The sequence below is a fragment of the Dendrobates tinctorius genome, unplaced genomic scaffold, assembly GCF_039654945.1.
Source record: "Dendrobates tinctorius isolate UK_male_01 unplaced genomic scaffold, ASM3965494v1 ptg000147l, whole genome shotgun sequence".
In the NCBI taxonomy this organism is placed as follows: domain Eukaryota; kingdom Metazoa; phylum Chordata; class Amphibia; order Anura; family Dendrobatidae; genus Dendrobates; species Dendrobates tinctorius.
This window is the reverse complement of record NW_027361814.1, coordinates 5,743,279-5,766,687: the sequence shown is the minus strand read 5'-3', so window position 1 is coordinate 5,766,687 and position 23,409 is coordinate 5,743,279. Positions and strand designations below refer to the sequence as shown.

Genomic DNA, 23,409 nt, shown 5'->3' with positions numbered 1-23,409 from the left:
TGAATTGTACTACATTTTTCAGACAGTGTGCACTGGTTTTTATTAGACTTTGGGTAATTTTTTCTAATTTCATCATCATTTTGTACCAGACGACTATTTGTAGTCTGGTACCATGGAGACATTAGTCTGTATATGAGCTGAAATCACAAAACAGTGGGATACATTTATTTTTTAAACAAGATAATTTGCAAAATTGCTTTGCTCTTATGTTAGATGCACTGGAGCACAAATTAGCTGCAGCTTAAGGTGGCTGTCCACTACTCAGACAAGCCCTTCTGAATCCCCGTCTCCCTACAGTAAAATAATAACATCTATTCTTATCTCTGATGCAGGCACCGTCTCAGCTGTGTTGGCATTGACTCTCCTGGGGCTCGCATGGCATTATGTCACGCAATCCCTGCAGCCAATCAGCACTGGCTTCACTCTTCCCTTCTTCAGAAAAATCAAGACATCCAGAAAAAGCGAGAGCTGCACCTTCATCCGTCATACTTCCCCCGGATGTCAATTCCATCAGTAGGAGAGGACAGTGGTCGCAGGGAGACCTGGGAGAGACAGTGCTGACGCCGCAGGTGAGTATAGGTGTTATTACCTTACTGGGGGGAAACATAGGGATTGAGAAGGCGTTGTCCGAGTAGTGGACAACCCCTTTAAGGCCCCCATAAACATTAGACTAACGTCGGCAGAACCTGTGAGGATAACATTCAGGGCTTTGTTCACATGCAGCGCTTTTCCTTTCAACACTCCAGTGTTTGCAGCAGATTTTTCTGCTGCAAATACTGAACGTGTGCACGTACCCTCGGGCTATTTTTTATGCAAATAAGAAGCTACCGGGGAAACCTATAAGATTTCAGAAATCTTACGCACATGCTCTTTTATTATTATTTGCCGACTGAATTTGAGATCTGCAGCCTTTATCAAATCTGCAGCACGTCAATTCTGTCAGCAGTTTTGGAGAGATTTTTCACACAACGAAAGTATTGAGAAAATGCAAAGAAGCCACAAAAGAAAAAAAAAAAAAAGAAAAAACAGGTTTTGCTGCATTTTCCATGAATAAAATCTATTAAACATGAACTGTAGACGAATCACGTGTGTATTCCATACCAAAGAAAGCACAGAAAAGAGTTGTTTTATGTGCAGTGTTTTTACTGCCAAGAAAAAAAAAAACGCTACAAAAACCGGTGCGTGTGAAAATAGCCTAAGGGTATGTTCCCACGGTCATTAAATGCTGCGGGTTGGACGCTCCGTACATCCGCAACGGCCAGATGTTACAGCATAGTGGATGGGATTTCATGAAATTCCACGCCCATTATGCGTGCACCGGCGTCCGTGGCTTCCCTGCGGGGAAGGACATGTGGCGCGTCTTTCCAGACCGCTGCATGTCAATTTATCTTGCAGAGACGCAAGATAAATGTCACGCATACAATGTATTGGACGCGGTGATTCCGCACGGTTCAATGAACACTTGCAGAATCACCTGCGTTCAAAAACGGGCAGCGCTTTGGACGCAGCGGACATGCCTAATACTGAACGTCTGCACATACCCTAATGTGTATGGGGTCCCCAGACAGATGATGAAAAAGGGCACTAAGGACCCAACATGTCTAATTTCGAACTGATAGTCCTTTTGTTCTCTAGGTGAAAAGTCAACGACAGATATTTGTGGCAGTGGCTCTTTCATAAAAAAACAAAGGAAGGCTCAGCACTCCGGTGTATGGAGGAGTCGGGTAAGATAGCTGCCGGCCAAATGACGGCTATGTAAGGAGTATGGGGGGCTTTATTTATAGCTGTAGCCTTTGTTTATAGAGCTGCTCTTTATCTTTCCATCACACTGAGGGCCCCCTGAGATTATAGTCAGCGGAAACCACAGACTATATGGTGTGTAGGGGGGATGCCCACGCTCACAATGCCCACTCCTCCTGCTCTCTAAGGGTACCGTCACATTTAGCGGTGCACCAGCGATCCCGACAACGATACGACCTGGTCAGGATCGCTGGTGCATCACTAAATGGTCGCTAGTGAGCTGCCAAATAGGCAGATCTCACCAGCGATGCAGCAGCGGTCGGCGGTCGTTACTTACCTGTCAGACGCGGTGATGAAGACGTCCTCCCGCCTGCATCCACGCATCGCTCATCAGCGCCAGCAGGAAGCAGCCGACGAGAAACGGCTGAGGACATTCTCGCGCGATCGGCGATAGACAGCAGGGGAGCCGGTCGGAGGTAAGTATCACACATAGCGATATTGCTAGCAATATCGCCGCTACGTCACAAAATCGGTGACGCTTAAGCGATATCGCTAGCGATCTCGCTTAGTGTGACGGGGCCTTTAGTCTGTGTCTAAAGTGTTCATGTGCAAAAAAGAGTTAAAGACATAGTAGCGCTTGCTTGGTCAAATACTAATACAACAGTTTGCACCCATAGAATAGACTAAGAATAATGGCAGCCTGTATTCTGCACATGAGTTAGCATAGCAACAGAAGAAAATGTTCATTCTACCATCATGTTAAAATAATATACTCATGTGTTCCTGCCCCTCCCCAGGTCCAGTTTGCCTCTCCACTGCCCCAAGTGTCTTTATTGACAGACTGTAGGGGTGACGTCACAACCGCAACAAATCACTCAGGGCTCCAGTCCGCAGAGCCCTATGTTGGCTATGGGAGAGTGTTGTGGGCATGCTCTGTGACCGTGCAGAAGACAGGTCAACAACATCATAGTAGTGGACAACTCATAGGGTTTGTACTTGGTTAGTAAACCACACGGACACCTTACTGATCACTGGCGTTCCGATCACTGGTACCTCAATGATCTCAACAATGTGGCGCTTAGTAACGCACAGAGAGTATCAGTGCGCATGCGTGACCACTACTCTGTTCACTTCTATGTTGTTTTCAGCAGTGAATACAGCAATAATGGCCATTTACACAGGACTTCCCGATACTGACATCTGCTGAGGGACTCAAGGGTCGGACCCCCATCAATCTATTAGTGTTTATTCTGTTGACAGGCAAAAATTGATAAAAGCTAGGAAATAAGCAAAAAGATTTGCAGACCCCTGATCAAGCAGACACAGACCAAACTACTGTGCTCATCTGATCTGCCAACATACCCGGCTCCGCTTCCGATTAATCGGTCAGGTACAATGTCATACCTGCGCTGTGCCAAGCCTACTAATCAGAAGAGGAGATGGGGAGGCCGGCACAGAGAAGGAGATTCGCAAAGTTCTGGTGCGGCGGCCACATAATACAGATGTGAATGGTGAACCGGGGTCCTGCGAATCACTGTGCTCAACGCTACTAAAAACTCTTTAAAATCTGAAAACCGCAACAAACTGCACACGACATGGAGAAATTCTGGTTTAAAGCAGAAGTAGAATTGATTTCCTTACATAAAAGTCATGCAAGTAAAAATGTGCCTTTAAATAAAGCTCGCCACAAATCATAAATAAATATACAGTGACGTCCATCTGAGGCATCGCCTAACAGAGTCTGATATCCTCTGAGGTGTCAGTATGAATCAATTCAAAATTCTACACAGCAGCAATAACTAAAGGATTATTCCCAATTCCACACGTTATCATCTGTCCATAGCACAGGAGATAACTTGCTGACCTTTGGGACTGTAAGGACTCCCTGCGATCCGGAGACTGGGGCTCTGCAGAGCTCTGTCCTGCGTGGCGGTGCACATCCGCGGCCTCTGCCTCATGCTTAAATCAAATACTGTACTTGGCTTTTTCCAGCACGCCCACACAATATGAGCATGCAGACCTCCACTCCATTCAGGATTGACATGGTCCCTTGGGGTTCTGGAGATACCTGGCAGTCCAATAGGTCGGATGCCGAGGTGAGCCATGAAATGTAGGAGAACTTGTTATATTGGGAAAAACCCTGTACGTCTCACATATGGGCACTGTGGAATTTTCACATTGCAAATCACATCAATCACAGAATATATGCTCAAAAATTCAACAAAACTGCCAGAAAAAAAACACTTTCTACCGAAATGCTGGAAGAATCCAACCTGATAAAGATTTTATACCCAGTACCCGACCCTACTGGGGTTATATCCAGTGTACCCGGCGCTGCAATCAGTGTGGGGGGGGGCTATAACCAGGGCTGTGGAGTCGGAGTCGGAGTTAGTTTTGGTTGGAGTCGGAGTCGGTAGAAATGTACCGACTCCAGCTTTAAAAAAAAAAATGTATTAATATTTCATAATTGAACTTTCATATGAATTTTATAAATGTTACTCAAATATATATTTTCTATCAAACTATGAACAACAGTGATAAGCAGTTCTGCTGGAGATAGAGACATTTCTTAAGGGGGTTTTACACTAAGCGATATCGCTAGCAATATCGCTAAAACGTCACTGGTTTTGTGACGTAATAGCGATATTGCTAGCGATATCGCTATGTGTGATACTTACCAGCGACCGGCTCCCCCGCTGTCCATCGCTGATCGCGCGAGAATGTCCGGCTCCATTTCTCGTCGGGCGCTTCCTGCTGAGACTTCCTGCTGTGACGACGAGCGACGCATGGAGGCGGGCAGGAGGACGCAGGATCGCTGTGTGTGAATGGTAAGTATCGTGCGCTGCATCGCTGTGAGATCTTTCTGTGTGAAAGCTCACTAGCGATCATTTAGCGATGCACCAGCGATCCTGACCGGGTCGGATCGCTGGTCGGATCGCTGGTGCATCGCTAAATGTAAAAGGGCCTTTACTTGTGTGTCACTGTTCTCCACTGCCCTTATCTAATCTTATACTTGGTTAACCTCATGCTGCCCCAACCCCCCTACTTACAATGTATGAAACTGAAAGTGAAAATGTGTTGCAAATTCTTAGTAGTAAAGCTCCTCCTCTAGACTAGATCATACTAGATGTGCGTCTTCCAAGCATCTCACAGCTGCCTGCTACTCAGAAGAGGAAGACTGTAAGAAGTATTATCCTTTCAACAAACTTTGCATCAGTTAACTGTGAGTACATGAGGAATAATAACAGTATTACTGACCACTATATCAGTTGTACGACCTGGCAATAATTTTGTACAATTGTTTTTAGGAAAAACATTTGTCTTTTGATTTGTGAATGCAGAATTAAAAACCTGAGAATGTCAAGGAAGCATCACATTAAATCAGCTGTATTTGAACATTTCACCATCACTCAAGATAGAAAACATTATGTCTGTCAGTGTATGACAAATGATCCAGACGAAAACAAATGCTGTGAAGCCAAGATGAGTGCATATTCAGGCAAAGATAAAAATGTTCCTACCAGAGCTTCTAATCTAAAGAGACATTTACAGCGCTTTCATCCAGAAGTACTGAAAGCAGTGGATGAGAAAGACTGCATCCAAACCAATGAACCAGTGCCCAGCTCTTCCAGCCAAACAAAGGAGCAGAGAACTTTGCAGCCATCAGTTGCAAGATATTTTGTCAGTGACAAAGTTACTGTGACAATGACAGTAGATACATTTAAAAAACAGATCATAGAGCTTGTTGTAAAGGATAGTGTGCCTATTTCATTATTTTCACGACCAGCTTTTATGTGTCTGAATGGGGAAATGGCCCGCAAGCTTGGTGTTTCTCTGGAGAGAGAGTATTAGAAAATTAGTAATCGAAGAAGCTTTTAAACAAAAGGAAGAACTTAAAAAAACTCTCAAGGGACGCTTTCTGTTTCTTAAAATGGATGCCTGCACACGTCACAGAGTGAACTATTTTGCCATCAATGTCCGATTTGTTAGTGACAAAAATGAAATAGTTACCAAGACATTGGCAGTAAAAGACACCAAAGCTCATCACACCAGTGAGTTTCTCCAGGTCTTGGTGGAAAAGGTTCTGCAAGACTATGAACTTAAAAAAGAGCAAGTTCTTTCTGTCGTAACTGACAATGCTTCTAATATAAGTACTATTAAGCTAATGAATGAGAGTAATGATGGTGACCAGCAGCTAGAAGAACATTCTGGGTCCACAGACACAGAAATGTTTGAAATAGAGGAACACAGTATTGTAACTGAGGAGCAAACTGAAGTTGCTTCAGATGAACAGCAACATGATAGTTTAGATGATCTTGTTGAAACTGTGTCAATATGTTCTTTCATTCATCACATGCGCTGTGTTGTGCATACGCTACAGCTGGCTATAAGAGACAGTCTGCAAGAAGGACATGCTGCTGCACTAATTGGCAAGGTGAGAAAAGTGGCTACTGTTGCCAGAACCCCTAAAGTTGACTCAATTTTGAAGAGACGTGCTGGAAAAGGGGCAATTATTGATCAAGCCACACGATGGGGCAGTACTTACTTAATGATTCAGCGCTTGGTTGAACTGAAAACCTTTCTTGTAGACATGGCTAACCCTCAACTGACGCTAAATGAAAGTCAGTGGAATCAGGTGACTGAGCTGGAAAAATTGCTAGAGCACCCATTTACAGTGACTAAAAAATTACAAGCAGAGGACTTAACTCCAGGTATTTTCTTAAAGGAGTGGAAGAACCTGATGTTTCGCCTGTCCCAAAAGAGGAGGGATAATTGCAAGTGGCATTGCTACATCAATGAAACGGAGAGAGGAGCTACTATTACAAAATAACATTCTTTTGGCAGCTGTTTATGTAGACCCAATGCATCGGATTCTTCTAGATGATCAACAGCTAAGTAAAGGAAAAGAAGCTCTGTTTGAAATAGCAGTAAGGATGAAAGGGTTGCAGAACAGTCAGGAGGAACAAGAAGAATTTGGTCGTCCTGCCACATCTTCACCCTCATCATCAACTGATGAAGAATTTAATTTCGAAAAATATTTGGATCACAAGGACCGTGCAAAGCGTTCCCGCATAGATGAAGAGTCATCCCCATCAAGGAACACAGCCAGTACATTTCAGCAGAATTTTTCATGTGCACTAAAAGAAATTGAGAAATTTGACCGTTCATCAAAAATAACAGTGCAACAAGCGATTCCTCTGTATCCTGACATTGTCAGAGATGTTGCCCGAGTGGTTACTGCTTTGCCACCAACACAAGTTAGTGTAGAGAGGTTGTTCTCTGCTCTCAAAATAATTAGATCAGATTTGAAGGCATCCATGAAGGAGGATCTGACAGAGGCAATACTTTTCCTGAGGACAAATTTATAGATTTCTTCTTATTAACTGCATAAAAGTGTTTATTGCATATTTACTTACAGTTTAGAAAAGTTTAGAAAAGTTATTTGCTATATTCTAATTGTATTCTAATAAATGTAGTTTTTGCTCTAAGTGGTCTGATTACTTATATACTGGTGAGAAACTGAATAAGCACGATGTTTAATATTTTACAACAGTAAATTTGTTGTTATGAATTGGCCATTTACGAAGGAGCCGGAGCCTGATAAAATCCAGGAGTCGGAGTCGCAACTGTCGCTTACCGACTCCACAGGCCTGGCTATAACTGGTGTACCCAGCACTGCAGTTAGAGTGTGTGTTATACGCGATGTACATGGCGCTGCAGTCAGTGAGGGTCTGTACTTGGGGTACACAGCGCTGCAGTCTGTGGGGGGGGGGGCTATTCCCGGGGTACACACGATGTGTTCTAAACGCGTTCAGTAGTTACCACCACCCTTCCTTGAACTAGTCCAATATGTTCTGGCAGCATTTTATTTTAAATATGGAACACAAAGTTTTTCTTTGATTTTATTGGATGAAGCTGGGGATTTCCTTTTCTTCTCAAGTGATTACGCCGACGTCAGGCAGAGACGCGTTTCCGTGCTTCTCCTCAAGTTCATCAAGACCTAATCAAGGGTGAGCTGAAATTTTTTTTTTTTTGCTTTTTAGTGTGGGGGACTATACTCAGGGCACACAGCCCTGTGGTCTGTGTGGGGGGCTATACCCAATGTACACGGTGCAGCAGTCAGTGTTGGGGGCTATACCCAGTGCAGCAGTCAGTGTGGGGGGGCTATACCCAGTGTACACGGTGCAGCAGTCAGTGTGAGTGGGTTATACCCGGTGTGCGCGGTGCAGCAGTCAGTGTGGGGGGCTTGCAGCAATCAGTGGGTGGGGCTATACCCAGTGTACATGGTGCAGCAGTCAGTGTGGGAGGCTATACCCAGTGTACATGGTGCAGCAGTCAGTGTGGGGGGGCTATACCCGGGGTACACGGTGCAGCAGTCAGTGTGGGGGCTATACTCGGGGTACACGGCGCAGCAGTCAGTGTGGGGGGCTATACCCGGGGTACACGGTGCAGCAGTCAGTGTGGGGGGCTATACCCGGAGTACGCGGTGGAGCAGTCAGTTTGGGGGGGGCTATACCCGGAGTACGCGGTGCAGCAGTCAGTGTGGGGGGGCTATACCCGGGGTACACGGTGCAGCAGTCAGTGTGGGGGGCTATACCAGGGGTACACGGTGCAGCAGTCAGTGTGGGGGGCTATACCAGGGGTACACGGTGCAGCAGTCAGTGTGGGGGGCTATACCAGGGGTACACGGTGCAGCAGTCAGTGTGGGGGGGCTATACCAGGGGTACACGGTGCAGCAGTCAATGTGGGGTGCTATACCAGGGGTACACGGTGCAGCAGTCAATGTGGGGTGCTATACCAGGGGTACACGGTGCAGCAGTCAATGTGAGGTGCTATACCAGGGGTACACGGTGCAGCAGTCAGTGTGGGGTGCTATACCAGGGGTACACGGTGCAGCAGTCAATGTGGGGGCTATACCCGGGGTACACGGTGCAGCAGTCAATGTGGGGGGCTATACCCGGGGTACACGGTGCAGCAGTCAGTGTGGGGGGGCTATACCCGGGGTACACGGTGCAGCAGTCAGTGTGGGGGGGGCTATACCCGGGGTACACTGTGCAGCAGTCAGTGGGGGGGCTATACCCGGGTTACACGGTGCAGCAGTCAATGTGGGGGGCTATACCCGGGGTACACGGTGCAGCAGTCAATGTGGGGGGGGCTATACCCGGGGTACACTGTGCAGCAGTCAGTGTGGGGGGCTATACCCGGGGTACACGGTGCAGCAGTCAGTGTGGGGGGGCTATACCCGGGGTACACGGTGCAGCAGTCAGTGTGGGGGTTATACCCGGGGTACACGGTGCAGCAGTCAGTGTGGGGGGGCTATACCCGGTGTACACGGTGCAGCAGTCAGTTTGGGGGGGCTATACCCGGGGTACACGGTGCAGCAGTCAGTGTGGGGGGGGCTATACCCGGGGTACACGGTGCAGCAGTCAGTGTGGGGGGGCTATACCCGGGGTACACGGTGCAGCAGTCAGTGTGGGGGGGCTATACCCGGGGTACACGGTGCAGCAGTGTGGGGGGGCTATACCAGGGGTACACGGTGCTGCAGTCAGTGTGGGGGGGCTATACCCGGGGTACACGGTGCAGCAGTCAGTGTGGGGGGGCTATACCCGGGGTACACGGTGCAGCAGTCAGTGTGGGGGGGCTATACCCGGGGTACACGGTGCAGCAGTCAGTGTGGGGGGGCTATACCCGGGGTACACGGTGCAGCAGTCAGTGTGGGGGGGCTATACCCGGGGTACACGGTGCAGCAGTCAGTGTGGGGGGGCTATACCCGGGGTACACGGTGCAGCAGTCAGTGTGGGGGGGCTATACCCGGGGTACACGGTGCAGCAGTCAGTGTGGGGGGGCTATACCCGGGGTACACGGTACAGCAGTCAGTGTGGGGGGGCTATACCCGGGGTACACGGTGCAGCAGTCAGTGTGGGGGGGCTATACCCGGGGTACACGGTGCAGCAGTCAGTGTGGGGGGGCTATACCCGGGGTACACGGTGCAGCAGTCAGTGTGGGGGGGCTATACCCGGGGTACACGGTGCAGCAGTCAGTGTGGGGGTTATACCCGGGGTACACGGTGCAGCAGTCAGTGTGGGGGGGCTATACCCGGGGTACACGGTGCTGCAGTCAGTTTGGGGGTGTGCAGCATAGTACACAGTATTCCTAGACTATCAGGCAGGTCATACTGGGATCTGCAGTGCCACAGTGCTCAGGGGTCAGACATGGAGCCCCCACATGCGTGGCCCCCTGCAGTACACTGACCCTCATCTATCACTGAGGCCTCCGATGTTACCAGCCCTGCAGTGCACGGAGGTGACCCCAGGAGCACACTGCCGGTCACCTCACATACCCCCGTCACTCACACACGTACTTATCACTCTTCTGTAACAGCTCCTCGAAATGTCGCACAGAGCCGGCCTCCAGCACCGCCGCCATGCTGCCGGGAACCACGGGACACAAGAGCGCCGAGCTATCGATCGGAGACTAGAAGCGTCTGTCCGGATCACGTGCCCCTGACAGGCAGACATCGCTGGCCGAGCGCGGAGCCACTGATGTGCGCTGTCTGCCTGGAGGTCACTGCCGTTCACTGCGGCTGCGCAATGTGCGGGGTCGGGGGACGAGGCAGTGCACGAGCGTGCAGACCCTTCTGCTGAACCCCCAGTAATACTGTTGTGTTATCTTTCTAGATTAGTAAGGTTGCAGAGAGCTTGTAAAAATAAATAAGTGTGCTAGTAAAGCGGAAAAGGAGTAAAATAGCGGAATCTTCTTTACTGCCTGCCAAACATGGTTAAAAACCATTTGCAATGGAAAAGGTTCACATAATAACCATGAACGACTGACGCGTTTCTGGGGTAACAATAGCGCCCCCACTCATAGTCATGTGAACAATGTCCATTGCAAAGTTTTTGTCCATTTCTGTCATGCGGTGAGTGTCCCGTTACTTTCTTGCTGGTCTGTTTTCTTTGCCCTCTGGAGCATTGTCACCCGTTCACACCAAGCTTGGAAAACGCAACGGCCTATAGACGTGGCGGAGCCTTCGTAACAAACCTGTTACCACATTCTCCACGTTGCACTGGACACACAATGTAATGGCGGCTGCAGAGGGGAATAAAACATTTTTTTATTTATTTCGCCTCTCTGTTGCAGAAATATTGGCAATCAAATATTTGGCAGTTGATGAGTTAACCCTACTTAAGTCCAAGTGGGTGTTATCAGAGAGCTTTCACTAGGGGCGTGTGCTTCTTCCCCCTGTATGGCACTGGCCAATCGTAAGCAGGCAGCAACATAGAAGTGCAGAAGGAGCTGTTATGATGTCTGAAGATCAGGACTCCTTTGAAAATAATAAGACTCGGTATGGTCATTAATTGTATTAGGAACACATATAAGGCTTATTTAGACTCCAAGTCGCTGGGACGCCCAACGATCTAAGAGCAAGGGTTCCAAAGTCACCTGTGTGAAGAGAGAGGTACTATGTGAGCTCCACTCCTTTCACAACTATCGGACTGGCCGAAACTGCCGAGTGCGCGCATGTCTCGCGTCATCAGTCACACAGATAAATGGATCAAAAATCTGTTTTCGGACTTATATCATGCTGTTGCCGAAAAAGAAGAGATCCAATAAAAACTATGTTAAAATATCATATTTTATTGATATACATTAAAATATTAATTTTGAAATAACGACAATGCCCAGTAGGAGGCTATTTAAACGCCATACAAATATGAAGTCACCAACAAGTAAACCTGCCCATAAACTTGATAAATTATCCAAGTAGCAGGGTAATATAATATTATAGCCGTTATAAATAAAGTGAACAATATCCCAATACCGGTGTATAAATGGTCAATATCAAAAATTAGAAAGGAAGTTCATCAAATATTATAACTACAATCTCAATAATAACATAGCGGCAATGCCTGCATCAGACCCAAAGGCACGACCAAAACACAGCCAAAAAGACTTGCAGAGTATAATAAACACAATGCTTATTTACCTAAAAGGATAGGACGTCAGTGACTGCAGATGGCGTGACCTCCTCCAACCCAACGTGCGTTTCGCACTAGCTTCTTCCTGGGGCAAAAAGAAGAACGCCCCCAATCCTAAGTCTGCAAAGTTGTGTGAAGTTAAAAGGTCCTGCTCAGTGATGAGCGAACGTGTTCAGATAAAGTGTTATCCAAGCATGCTCGTGTCCTAATCGAGTATTTCAAATCGAAAAAACTGACCGTCACATCCAAACATGAATTAGGTGTGAACAGTTGCCTACCCAGAGTCGCCAACTCATATACAAGCAAATAAATAAGGCAGCACTCTGTAGCGCTATAGCATGCAAACATGAAATATGAAAATGGATTTGCATTACTGCACTAGAAATATGAAAAACTGAGAATGCTTACCACATAAAATGGCCAATTCATGTGTACCTGGTAGCCACGGTAAGGCGATTCTCGATTTCAGGAACTAACTTAATGCCAATCCTCCCTTAGACAGTCTACAACTCTATGGGAAGTAATATAAATTCTCTCCTAGACTAAAGCCTATATCTCTGTGAAAGGGTAGTGATCCTGCTGTAATTAAAAACGCCTGAGGCTAAGGGGCGGAGTGCTCAGTCAGAAGGCCAATGCATACAAGTCAAAAAACTGACTGTCACATCCAAACATGAATTAGTTGTGAACAGGTGTTTTTTGATTTTTATGCATTGGCCGTCTGAATAAGCACTCTGCCCCTTAGCCTCAGGCGTTTTTAATCACAGCAGGATCACTACCCCTCCACAGAGATATAGTCTTTAGTCTAGGAGAGAATTCACATTAGGTTTCCATAGAGTTGTAAGGCCATGTGCACACATTGAGTATTTGGTGAGTTTTTTAACCCCAGCATTTGTAAGCCAAAATCAGAAGTGGAATTGTCAGAGGAAAAGCAGAACAGAAACATTTGCACCACTTCTGCATTTTTCACCCACTCCTGGTTTTGGCTTACAAATACGTAGGTAAAAAATTCACCAAATACTGAATGTGTGCATGTGGCCTAAGAGAGGATTGGCATTAAGTTAGGTCCTGGAAAAGAGGATTGCCTTAACGTGGCTTCCAAGTACACATGAATTGGCCAATTTGTGCGCTAAGCATTCTCAATTTTTCATATTTCTAGTGCAGTAATGCAATTCCATTTTCATATTTCATGTTTGCATGCTATAGCGCTACAGAGTGCTGCCTTATTTGTCTAATCGAGTATTTCAGCGTGTTCGAAAAATATGCTCAAGTCGCCGCCACTGCATGTCTCGCGGTTGTTCGACAGCCGCAACACATACAGGGATTGCCTGTTTGTTAGACAATCCCTGCATGTGTTGTGGCTGTCAAACAACCGTGACACATGCAGCCGCGGCGACTCAAGCATTTTTTTCGAGCACGCCGGAGACACTATTAAAACACAAGCATGCTTGGATAGCACCTTATCCGATGGAGCAGATCTGGTCAGAAATTAGCCGGTAAATTCAGGTTCAAATTTTGATATCAGAAGACATTCAAAGCAGCCGGCGAAGGTTGGTATGCCAAGTATTCAAGATCAAGCAAAGCTAGTCCTTACCAAAAGTGCTCCAAAGAAGGGCAACGATGGCGCTGACTACATGGTCATTGTCACTCATGACCTATTGCTGCATATGGGGAATGAGGTGAGGTCATCTGGTCTGTTTCTACAAAGGAGCTACTGTAGCAAAAATGAGTTGCCAACTAACTGCTGACTATAATAGAAAGTGTCAGAACACATACACAGCCCTCTGCGTATTTTAGGGGGGTTATCCAGGTCTTTTTTTCTCTATGGGGCTGAGCACTTATCAGCAGGTATTGGCTGACTGTTCAGCTGTACAATGATCTCTCCTGGCTCAGAGCGGTCACAGATTGCTCCTAGTGGCGGATTTCCAGCTTCCTCTGACATCACGTCAACATAAGAGTTCCTTCTCTTCCGCTTTTCTCTGTCAATGGGGTTTCACTGCCGATGTGATTTTTGATTGACAGCCAGCTCACCTGTCACACTGTGACGGTCTTCAGTAAGGAAGGGGGGGAGTTTTTATAGGGAGAGGCGTAACTAGGGGTTTGGTTCCGGGTGGAGAAGCTTCTGAGTGGGCCCCTAACCATTTAACGCTCCTAACAACTATGGTGGCGCACCCTAATAGTGGATGTAGGAGACCCTCAGCAGATCATTGCACCGATACTGAAAAAAAACTCCAAAGACAAACATCGGTATTACTACCATATGGTGACAGTGGTAGATCCCAGCCCCGCAGAACATACAGTTGTGGCCAAAAGTATTGACACCCCTGCAATTCTGTCAGAAAATACTCAGTTTCTTCCTGAAAATGATTGCAAACACAAATTCTTTGGTATTATTATCTTCATTTAATTTGTCTTAAATGAAAAAACACAAAAGAGAATGAAGCAAAAAGCAAAACATTGATCATTTCACACAAAACTCCAAAAATGGGCCAGACAAAAGTATTGGCACCCTCAGCCTAATACTTGGTTGCACAAACTTTAGCCAAAATAACTGCGAACAACCGCTTCTGGTAACCATCAATGAGTTTCTTACAATGCTCTGCTGGAATTTTAGACCATTCTTCTTTGGCAAACTGCTCCAGGTCCCTGATATTTGAAGGGTGCCTTCTCCAAACTGCCATTTTTAGATCTCTCCACAGGTGTTCTATGGGATTCAGGTGTGGACTCATTGCTGACCACCTAAGAAGTCTCCAGTGCTTTCTCTCAAACCATTTTCTAGTGCTTTTTGAAGTGTGTTTTGGGTCATTGTCCTGCTGGAAGACCCATGACCTTTGAGGGAGACCCATCTTTCTCACACTGGGCCCTACATTATGCTGCAAAATTTGTTGGTAGTCTTCAGACTTCATAATGCCATGCACACGGTCAAGCAGTCCAGTGCCAGAGGCAGCAAAGCAACCCCAAAACATCAGGGAACCTCCACCATGCTTGACTGTAGGGACCGTGTTCTTTTCTTTGAATGCCTCTTTTTTCTCCTGTAAACTCTATGTTGATGCCTTTGCCCAAAAAGCTCTACTTTTGTCTCATCTGACCAGAGAACATTCTTCCAAAACGTTTTAGGCTTTTTCAGGTAAGTTTTGGCAAACTCCAGCCTGGCTTTTTTATGTCTCGGGGTAAGAAGTGGGGTCTTCCTGGGTCTCCTACCATACAGTCCCTTTTCATTCAGACGCCGACGGATAGTACGGGTTGACACTGTTGTACCCTCGGACTGCAGGGCAGCTTGAACTTGTTTGGATGTTAGTCGAGGTTCTTTATCCAACATCCGCACAATCTTGCGTTGAAATCTCTTGTCAATTTTTGTTTTCCATCCACATCTAGGGAGGTTAGCCACAGTGCCATGGGCTTTAAACTTCTTGATGACATTGCGTATGGTAGACACAGGAACATTCAGGTCTTTGGAGATGGACTTGTAGCCTTGAGATTGCTCATGCTTCCTCACAATTTGGTTTCTCAAGTCCTCAGACAGTTCTTTGGTCTTCTTTCTTTTCTCCATGCTCAATGTGGTACACACAAGGACACAGGACAGAGGTGGAGTCAACTTTAATCCATGTCAATTGGCTGCAAGTGTGATTTAGTTATTGCCAACACCTGTTAGGTGCCACAGGTAAGTTACAGGTGCTGTTAATTACACAAATTAGAGAAGCATCACATGATTTTTCAAACAGTGCTAATACTTTTGTCCACCCTCTTTTTTATGTTTGGTGTGGAATTATATCCTATTTGGCTTTAGGACAATTCTTTTTGTGTTATTTTCATTTAAGACAAATTAAATGAAGAGAATAATACCAAAGAATTTGTGTTTGCAATCATTTTCAGGAAGAAACTGAGTATTATCTGACAGAATTGCAGGGGTGTCAATACTTTTGGCCACAACGGTATAAGACTACAGCACAGTTATAGATGGTGACTTGCAGATGACGTTCTTTCTGGTGGAGTCGTTCTCTTTTCCATCGGGCCCAGACTGACATGACGAATTCTCCAGCCAGGACTCAGCTGCAGAGATTACAACAAAGGCACATCTGACTTCTCACATTTCCAGCACCGTCCCCATCTATCCACAACATCCTCATCCTGATGATACCCCAATGCTTAACCTCTGCTGCCAATTGTGTCCCTATAACTGCATCTACTGTGTGGTACTTTGTGCCCTCTACATTTCCTCCTACTGAAGCCCTAGATTTCCATTTCATTGCACTTGTAAAGTATAATGTCAACAAAAGTGGCCCACAAACACTAAGATACCCCCATAGTGAATTTCTCCACAGTATCCTCCACACGCAGTATGATGACCCTACTGTACCCCACCCCGCAACTGTCCTGGAAAAGTATGGTGACCACAACACAGCATGATCCCCCAACTGTGACCCCCCCACAGCCCTCCATGTAGTATAATGGCCCCACACCTATCCACACTGTATATTTCCGCCACACAGTATGATGGACCCTGCACAAACTTTCACACTGTATAATAGTTTGTAAACAGTTTAAAGACTCCCACGTATGCCTCCAAATATTTTAAAAGCCCTACATGGTCCTCCATACAGCATAATGCATCCCCACATGGTCCATACAGCATAATGCATCCCCCCATGGTCCATACCGCATAATGCATCCCACATGGGCCATACAACATAATGCCTCCCCACATGGTCCACACAGGATAATGCATCCCCACATGGTCCTCTCAGCATAATGCATCCCTCCATGGTCCATACAGCATAATGCATCCCCCCATGGTCTATACAGCACAGTATATCCCCGCATGGTACATACAGTACAAAGCATCCCCCCCTGGTCTATACAGTATAATGAGTCCCCCCTGGTCCTCACAACATAATGCATCCTTCCATGGTCCATACAGCATAATGCATCCCCCATGGGCCATACAACATAATGTATCCCTCCATGGTCCATACAGCATAAAGCATCCCCCATGGTCTATACAGCATAGTATATCCCCCATGGTACATACAGTATAAGCATCCCTCATGGTCTATACAGTATAATGCATCCCCCCATGGTCCATACAGCATAATCCCTCCCCCCATGGTCCATACAGCATAATCCCTCCCCCCATGGTCCATACAGGATAATGCATCCCCCCATGGCCCCTACAGTATAATGCATCCCTCCATGGTCCATACAGCATAATGCATCCCCCATGGGCCGTACAACATAATGCATCCCCCATGGTCTATACAGCACAGTATATCCCCCCATGGTACATACAGTACAAAGCATCCCCCTATGGTCTATACAGTATAATGAGTCCCCCCTGGTCCTCACAGCATAATGCATCCTTCCATGGTCCATACAGCATAATGCATCCCCCATGGGCTATACAACATAATGCATCCATCCATGGTCCATACAGCATAATGCATCCCCCATGGGCCATACAACATAATGTATCCCTCCATGGTCCATACAGCATAATGCATCCCCCATGGGCCTTACAACATAATGTATCCCTCCATGGTCCATACAGCATAAAGCATCCCCCATGGTCTATACAGCATAGTATATCCCCCATGGTACATACAGTATAAGCATCCCTCATGGTCCATACAGTATAATGCATCCCCCCCATGGCCCATACAGTATAATGCATCCCCCATGGCCCATACAGTATGATGCATCCCCCCATGGCCCATACAGTATAATGCATCCCCCATGGTCCATACAGCATAATGCATCCCCCATGGTCCATACAGTATAATGCATCCCCCCATGGGCCATACAGCATAATGCATCCCCCATGGTCCATAGAGTATAATGCATCCCCCCATGGGCCATACAGTATAAAGCACCCACCTCCATTTTCCATATAGTATAAAGCATCCCCCCTCCATGGTCCATACAGTATAAAGCATCCCCCATCATGCATAAAGCATCCCCCCATTGTCTATACAGTATAATACATCCCCCCATGGTCCACACAGTATAATACATCTCCCCATGGTCCTCAATACAATTTTATCTGCACACAGTGTTCTAAAAAACAATAAAACACAATACTCACCTCTCCTCCCCGTTCATCCGCTGCTCTGGTCTTCGCAGCGCCAGCTTGTCTTCTGAAGAGTCGCACATCTCAGCACACAGGACGCCACAGTGACGTCTTCACGCTGAGACATCAGACACTGAGGAGGAATGATGGGGGAGAAGCGTCAGCCGATGCTCCCTCCTCCAAATTACTTTCATCTGTATTGGCTACCAGTAGATGTCGATACAGTTAAACTTGCTGGAGGGGCCCTGTGTCAGTGCAGGAACCCATAGCGGCAGAGCAGGGAGATTGTGTCTCCCTGCTCTACCGCACAGTTTAACTGTATCGGTGCGCTGTACATGCCGATACAGTTAGAAGTAGCGTAGCTCCGGGTGGGCCCCCTCAGAGCACAGGGCCTGGGCGACCGCACCCTCAACCCCCCACCCCATCCCCCCAAGTAGCTATGCTACTGGGGAGAGGTAATGACCAGATCTGAAGCAGCTGAAAATGCAGCTGCAAGTTTCTGGCCAGCATAAAAAGGGTTGTTAACCTCTCAGCACCAAAGGAAAGCAAATCCATTTAATATGGGATGCAAACACCCATGATAAATGGAAGATCTGTGATTCCCAGTACGCAGTGATATTGTATCTCCAGATCTCCCAGGAGGACATGACACACTCGTGACATCAGCGTAACATAGTGCGGAGCTGACTGTCAATCATCAGAACATCAGCAGTGAATGATGCAGTGTCAACAGAGCAAAGCGTAAAAGAAGGAATGGCTCTGTTGTATGTGACGCCACAGGAAGCAGGAGAATCGCCGCCAAGAGCGGTCTCTGTCCTCTCTGATCTGGGAGAGATCGATTCGTCGTACATCAGAACAGCCAGGTAGTTAGTCCAATTGTTGACTGTCTTTCTATTAGCCACAGTGGGTAATGCTGTTCAAGACTTGATGTCATCATGTGTTGGGCAGCTACCTATTGATGGATGCCATATAATATATTTTTTTACAGTGTCACTTAAAGGAGAGGTTGCGTTGGCATCACAAGAGTAGAAAACTGGAAAAATGAAGTAGTCTGGTTCCATGCACGTCTTACGGAGTGATTTTCTTTAAGTGACTTCTCATTTAACATTTTGGTGAGGGCAGCATCTCCCCATGAAGACTTGCAGTGCACATTGATCAGATGCAGCAGGGGAAGCACATCTGGTCAGTCCTGGGATGCTGGCGAAGCATCTAGTCAGTTGGGTCGTTTTTTATGCCGTCTGTGTCATTTTGATGTTTTTGCAATCCCTCATCTCATTACCTAATTTATTACAGGAAATTGAAGGGTTCAGAAGCCTCTGTGGAATTAAAGTCAATTATGACAAGTCTAATATACCAATATAAATCTTTCTTCTCACAAAGGGAAGTGCATACAAATTACCATTGTCTGAAATATCTGGGGATAAATAATATTAATCCCCATTCCGCTTTATACGGCGTTCATTTCTGTCACTCTGTCATCACTGGAAATTTTTTCGAGTTAGACTTTTCGAATATTACGATTCAGGATAATGGTATTTGGTTACATAGAGATTATCATGTTGATGCGACGTTTTAGTGAAGGTTATTAAAATGTGAAAAAGTCACCTTCACTTATCTTCATGAAAACCATAGTTTTTTCATTTATGAGATTATTGGAAGCTTTTAACCTCACCACCGATCAGAAAATTGAAAATCCAGTTTGCAAGATAGTTTTCAACCACCTCAAAAACCACACTATGGCTGATGGGTTAATGGTCCTCGTTGGACCACAATCATGACGTGTCGTAGTCAACCCTGGAAGAAGGCAGCTTGGTCACGGGCCACATTAGTGATGTCAGTATAGATGGTAAATCGCCACTTCAGGCAATAGATGGCTGTCACTGTCACATGCCGTGGATGACATTTCTCAACACAGAGGTGAATCCCTTTCACAGTAATCAATTTGGAGCAATCTAGATTGAAGGGGTGTGGACTTTCCTGGCCCTATTCCAATGTCCCTGACCCTAAGGCCCCTTTCACACGTCAGTGACTCCGGTACGTGTGGTGACAGTTTTCTTACATACCAGAGACACTGACACACGTAGTGAATGAGTCTATGTACATGTAAACGTGTTTTGAGGGACCGTGTGTCCGTGTGCAAAACAAGTAGTCCGTTTTCACATGGACACACAGCCCGCAAAACGTGCTGCACAAGTGCACACGGAGAACAGTGCACTCCGTCCTCCGTGTGCACGGACGGCTGCCGGGGAAGTAGCGGCTAATTTAAGCCGCTGTCCCCCGGCGGCTGGTGCTGAAGCCGGCTGTCAGTCATTCTCCCTGCTCTGCCTGTGAGCAGAGGAGAACGATGAGTGGTATATTAAAGTCCAAACGACAGCAGATGTTACTCCCCATCATCCGACACCTGCTGTCGTTCGGACTTTAATATACTACTCATCGTTCTCCTCTGCTCACAGGCAGAGCAGGGAGAATGACTGACAGCTGGCTTCAGCACCAGCCGCCGGGGGGACAGCAGCTGAACAGCAAGGCTACTTCCCCGGCGGACATCAATGTGTCCGTGTGGTACTGATGCGGCACACGCTTGCCACACGTGTGCCGCACATAGTACACACACAGACACACGGACACTGATATCTCCGGTACCGGTTTTTCCAGTACCGGAAATATCAGGACGTGTGAAACCGGCCTAAAATAGTAAGCAGTTGGCGTAGGTGTGCTAAAGGAATAGCAGAACGGAATGGTGAGGAACGCAGTGACTGGTATTCACCGGGCGAGCCAGAGAGACTAAATATCATTTGGAAAAGGCTAGACGTCGATCCAGAAGTTGGACAACACATGTCTATTTAACCCCTTTCTGACATCTGACGTATGATCCCGTCCATGGGACCCGGGCCCCTATGCCAGTGGACGGGATAGAACGTCATAGCGATCAGCGGCGCTCACAGGGAACGCACAGCAACAGGGACAGGGCAGATTATGCACAGGGAATGCACAGTAGCAGGAACAGAACTGAGTATGCACAGGGAACGCACAGCAGCAGGGACAAGGCAGAGTATGCACAGGAAACGCACAGTAGCAGGGACAGGGCAGAGTATGCACAGGGAACATACAGTAACAGGGACAGGGCAAAGTATGCACTGGGAAGGCACAGTAGCAGGGACAGGGCAGAGTATGCACAGGGAACGCACAGTAGCAGGGACAGAGCAAAGTATGCACAGGGAAACGCACAGCAGCAGGGACAGGGCAGAGTATGCACAGGGAGCGCACAGCAGCAGGGACAGGGCAAAGTATGCACAGGGAAAGCACAGTAGCAGGGACAGAACTGAGTATGCACAGGGAACGCACAGCAGCAGGGACAAGGCAGAGTATGCACAGGGAACGCACAGTAGCAGGAACAGGGCAGAGTATGCACAGGGAACATACAGTAACAGGGACAGGGCAAAGTATGCACTGGGAAGGCACAGTAGCAGGGACAGGGCAGAGTATGCACAGGGAACGCACAGTAGCAGGGACAGGACAAAGTATGCACAGGGAGCGCACAGTAACAGGGACAGGGCAGAGTATGCACAGGGAAACGCACAGCAGCAGGGACAGGGCAGAGTATGCACAGGGAGCGCACAGTAACAGGGACAGGGCAGAGTATGCACAGGGAAAGCACAGTAGCAGGGACAGAACTGAGTATGCACAGGGAATGCACAGTAGCAGGGACAGAACAGTATGCACAGGGAACGCACAGTAGCAGGGACAGGGCAGAGTATGCACAGGGAGCGCACAGTAGCAGGGACAGGGCAGAGTATGCACAGGGAACGCACAATAACCGGGACATGGCAGAGTATGCACAGGGAACGCACAGTAACAGTGACATTATATCAGGAAGGGGCACAGGATGGGGGATATTATCACAGAAAGGGCCAAGATGAGGGTCGTTATACCAGGAAGGGGCCCAAGATGGGGGTCATTATACCAGGATGGGGGATAATATCACACAAAGGGGCCAGGATGGGGGCATTATACCAGGAAGGGGCCAGGATGGAGAACATTATACCAGTAAGTTGTCATTAACAAATACATCATTGGATGGGGCCAGGTCAGGGGACATTATTACAGGATGGGGGTAAGGACAAGGGACATTTTTACAGAAAGGGGCCAGATGGGGAACATTTCTTACAGAAAGAGGACAGGACGGAGCACATTATTACATGGATGGCGAACATGTATGTCTTTATGAGATCTAGTCCGTTACAAGGGCCCACATATCTGACCATCTGACCAGCTTTCAGGTGGCGGCCCAGATCCAGGTTATGGCACTGCTCCTGAAATCTCATTAACAATACCCTCCACCAGGTGACTCTTCTGTAACATGGAGGAATGTGACTTTTTGGAACTACTACAAGGTACATTTTGTAGAGAACTAGTGAAAATACTGCACGATATAGTTGTAGTCTGTGTCCATGGAGATACATAGCCATAAAACTTTTAATAAAAACTACTTGCACAGTTGCTTCACTTTTTATATTATATGCATTGGAGCAAAAACAAAATCCTACCATAAGTCCTTGTTTGTCAATGCTTACAAAGTAACAAAGCCCTGTCCGTTTGTGAGATCGTTTAAAGAGAAACTGCACTTCAGAGCCTTCAGAGCTCCATCTTTGTGCTGAAAGATCAGAGATGGAACACGAGGGGTTAAGGGATGATCCGCTTTCCTCGCTTCCTTAGACATTGGTGAATGACGTCACCGCATTCGAATGCCGCTCGCTGATTGGCTGGAGGGAGGGCCGCTGATACATTGTAACACTATCCACGTTCTATGCTGTGTGCGCCGTGAATGGGCGGAGAGCGGAGGAGCGGCTCCCCGGGGTCTCCGCGCTGCACCAGGCCGTGTGGACGGTAAGTTTTATCCCAAGGAGCCAAACCATGTCCTAGTACAATGGGGGGTGCGGTGGGTAAGTGATCTCCACTCTGCCTCATAACAATGGGTTCAATCAGTCTTGGGCATTGTACTGGAAATACCTGTAGATATAAAGGTCATGATAGCAGTTGTAGTTCCACATCCCAAGGACATTGCAGACCTTAGCGTGACTTTTGTTGCACAATATGCAGTTTATGACCACACTAAAATGTATGTCACTTACTGCTACTGTGTGCGCACACTGCCCTAAACCAAGAACCAGATCCCATTATCGCAGTACCCCAATACTAGAACGGGATCTCATTATCGCAGTACCCCAATACTAGAACGAGATCCCATCATCGCAGTGCCCCAATACTAGAATGAGATTCCATCATCGCAGTGCCCCAATACTAGAACAGGATCTCATTATCGCAGTGCCCCAATACTAGAACGAGATCCCATCATCGCAGTGCCCCAATACAAGAACGAGATCCCATCATCGCAGTACCCCAATACTAGAATGGAATCTCATTATCGCAGTGCCCCAATACTAGAACGAGATCCCATCATTGCAGTGCCCCAATACTAGAACGAGATCCCATTATCGCAGTGCCCCAAAACTAGTACGAGATCCCGTTATCACAGTGCCCCAATACAAGAACGAGATCCCGTTATCGCAGTGCCCCAAAACTAGTACGAGATCCCGTTATCACAGTGCCCCAATACTAGAATGAGATCCCGTT

At 47.1% G+C, this 23,409-nt stretch overlaps 1 protein-coding gene across 1 annotated transcript in view; it reads right to left on the bottom strand.

Annotated features, from left to right (window-relative positions):
- GLRX3 (glutaredoxin 3) overlaps nucleotides 1-10,263 on the bottom strand; it is a 46,956-nt gene extending 36,693 nt beyond the window's left edge. Inside the window, exon 1 of the mRNA XM_073546379.1 lies at nucleotides 10,103-10,263. Coding sequence (XP_073402480.1) covers nucleotides 10,103-10,167 — 65 coding nt within the window. The 5' untranslated portion in view covers nucleotides 10,168-10,263. The remainder of the gene's footprint in view (nucleotides 1-10,102) is intronic.
- Between the last annotated feature and the right edge of the window lie 13,146 nt (nucleotides 10,264-23,409).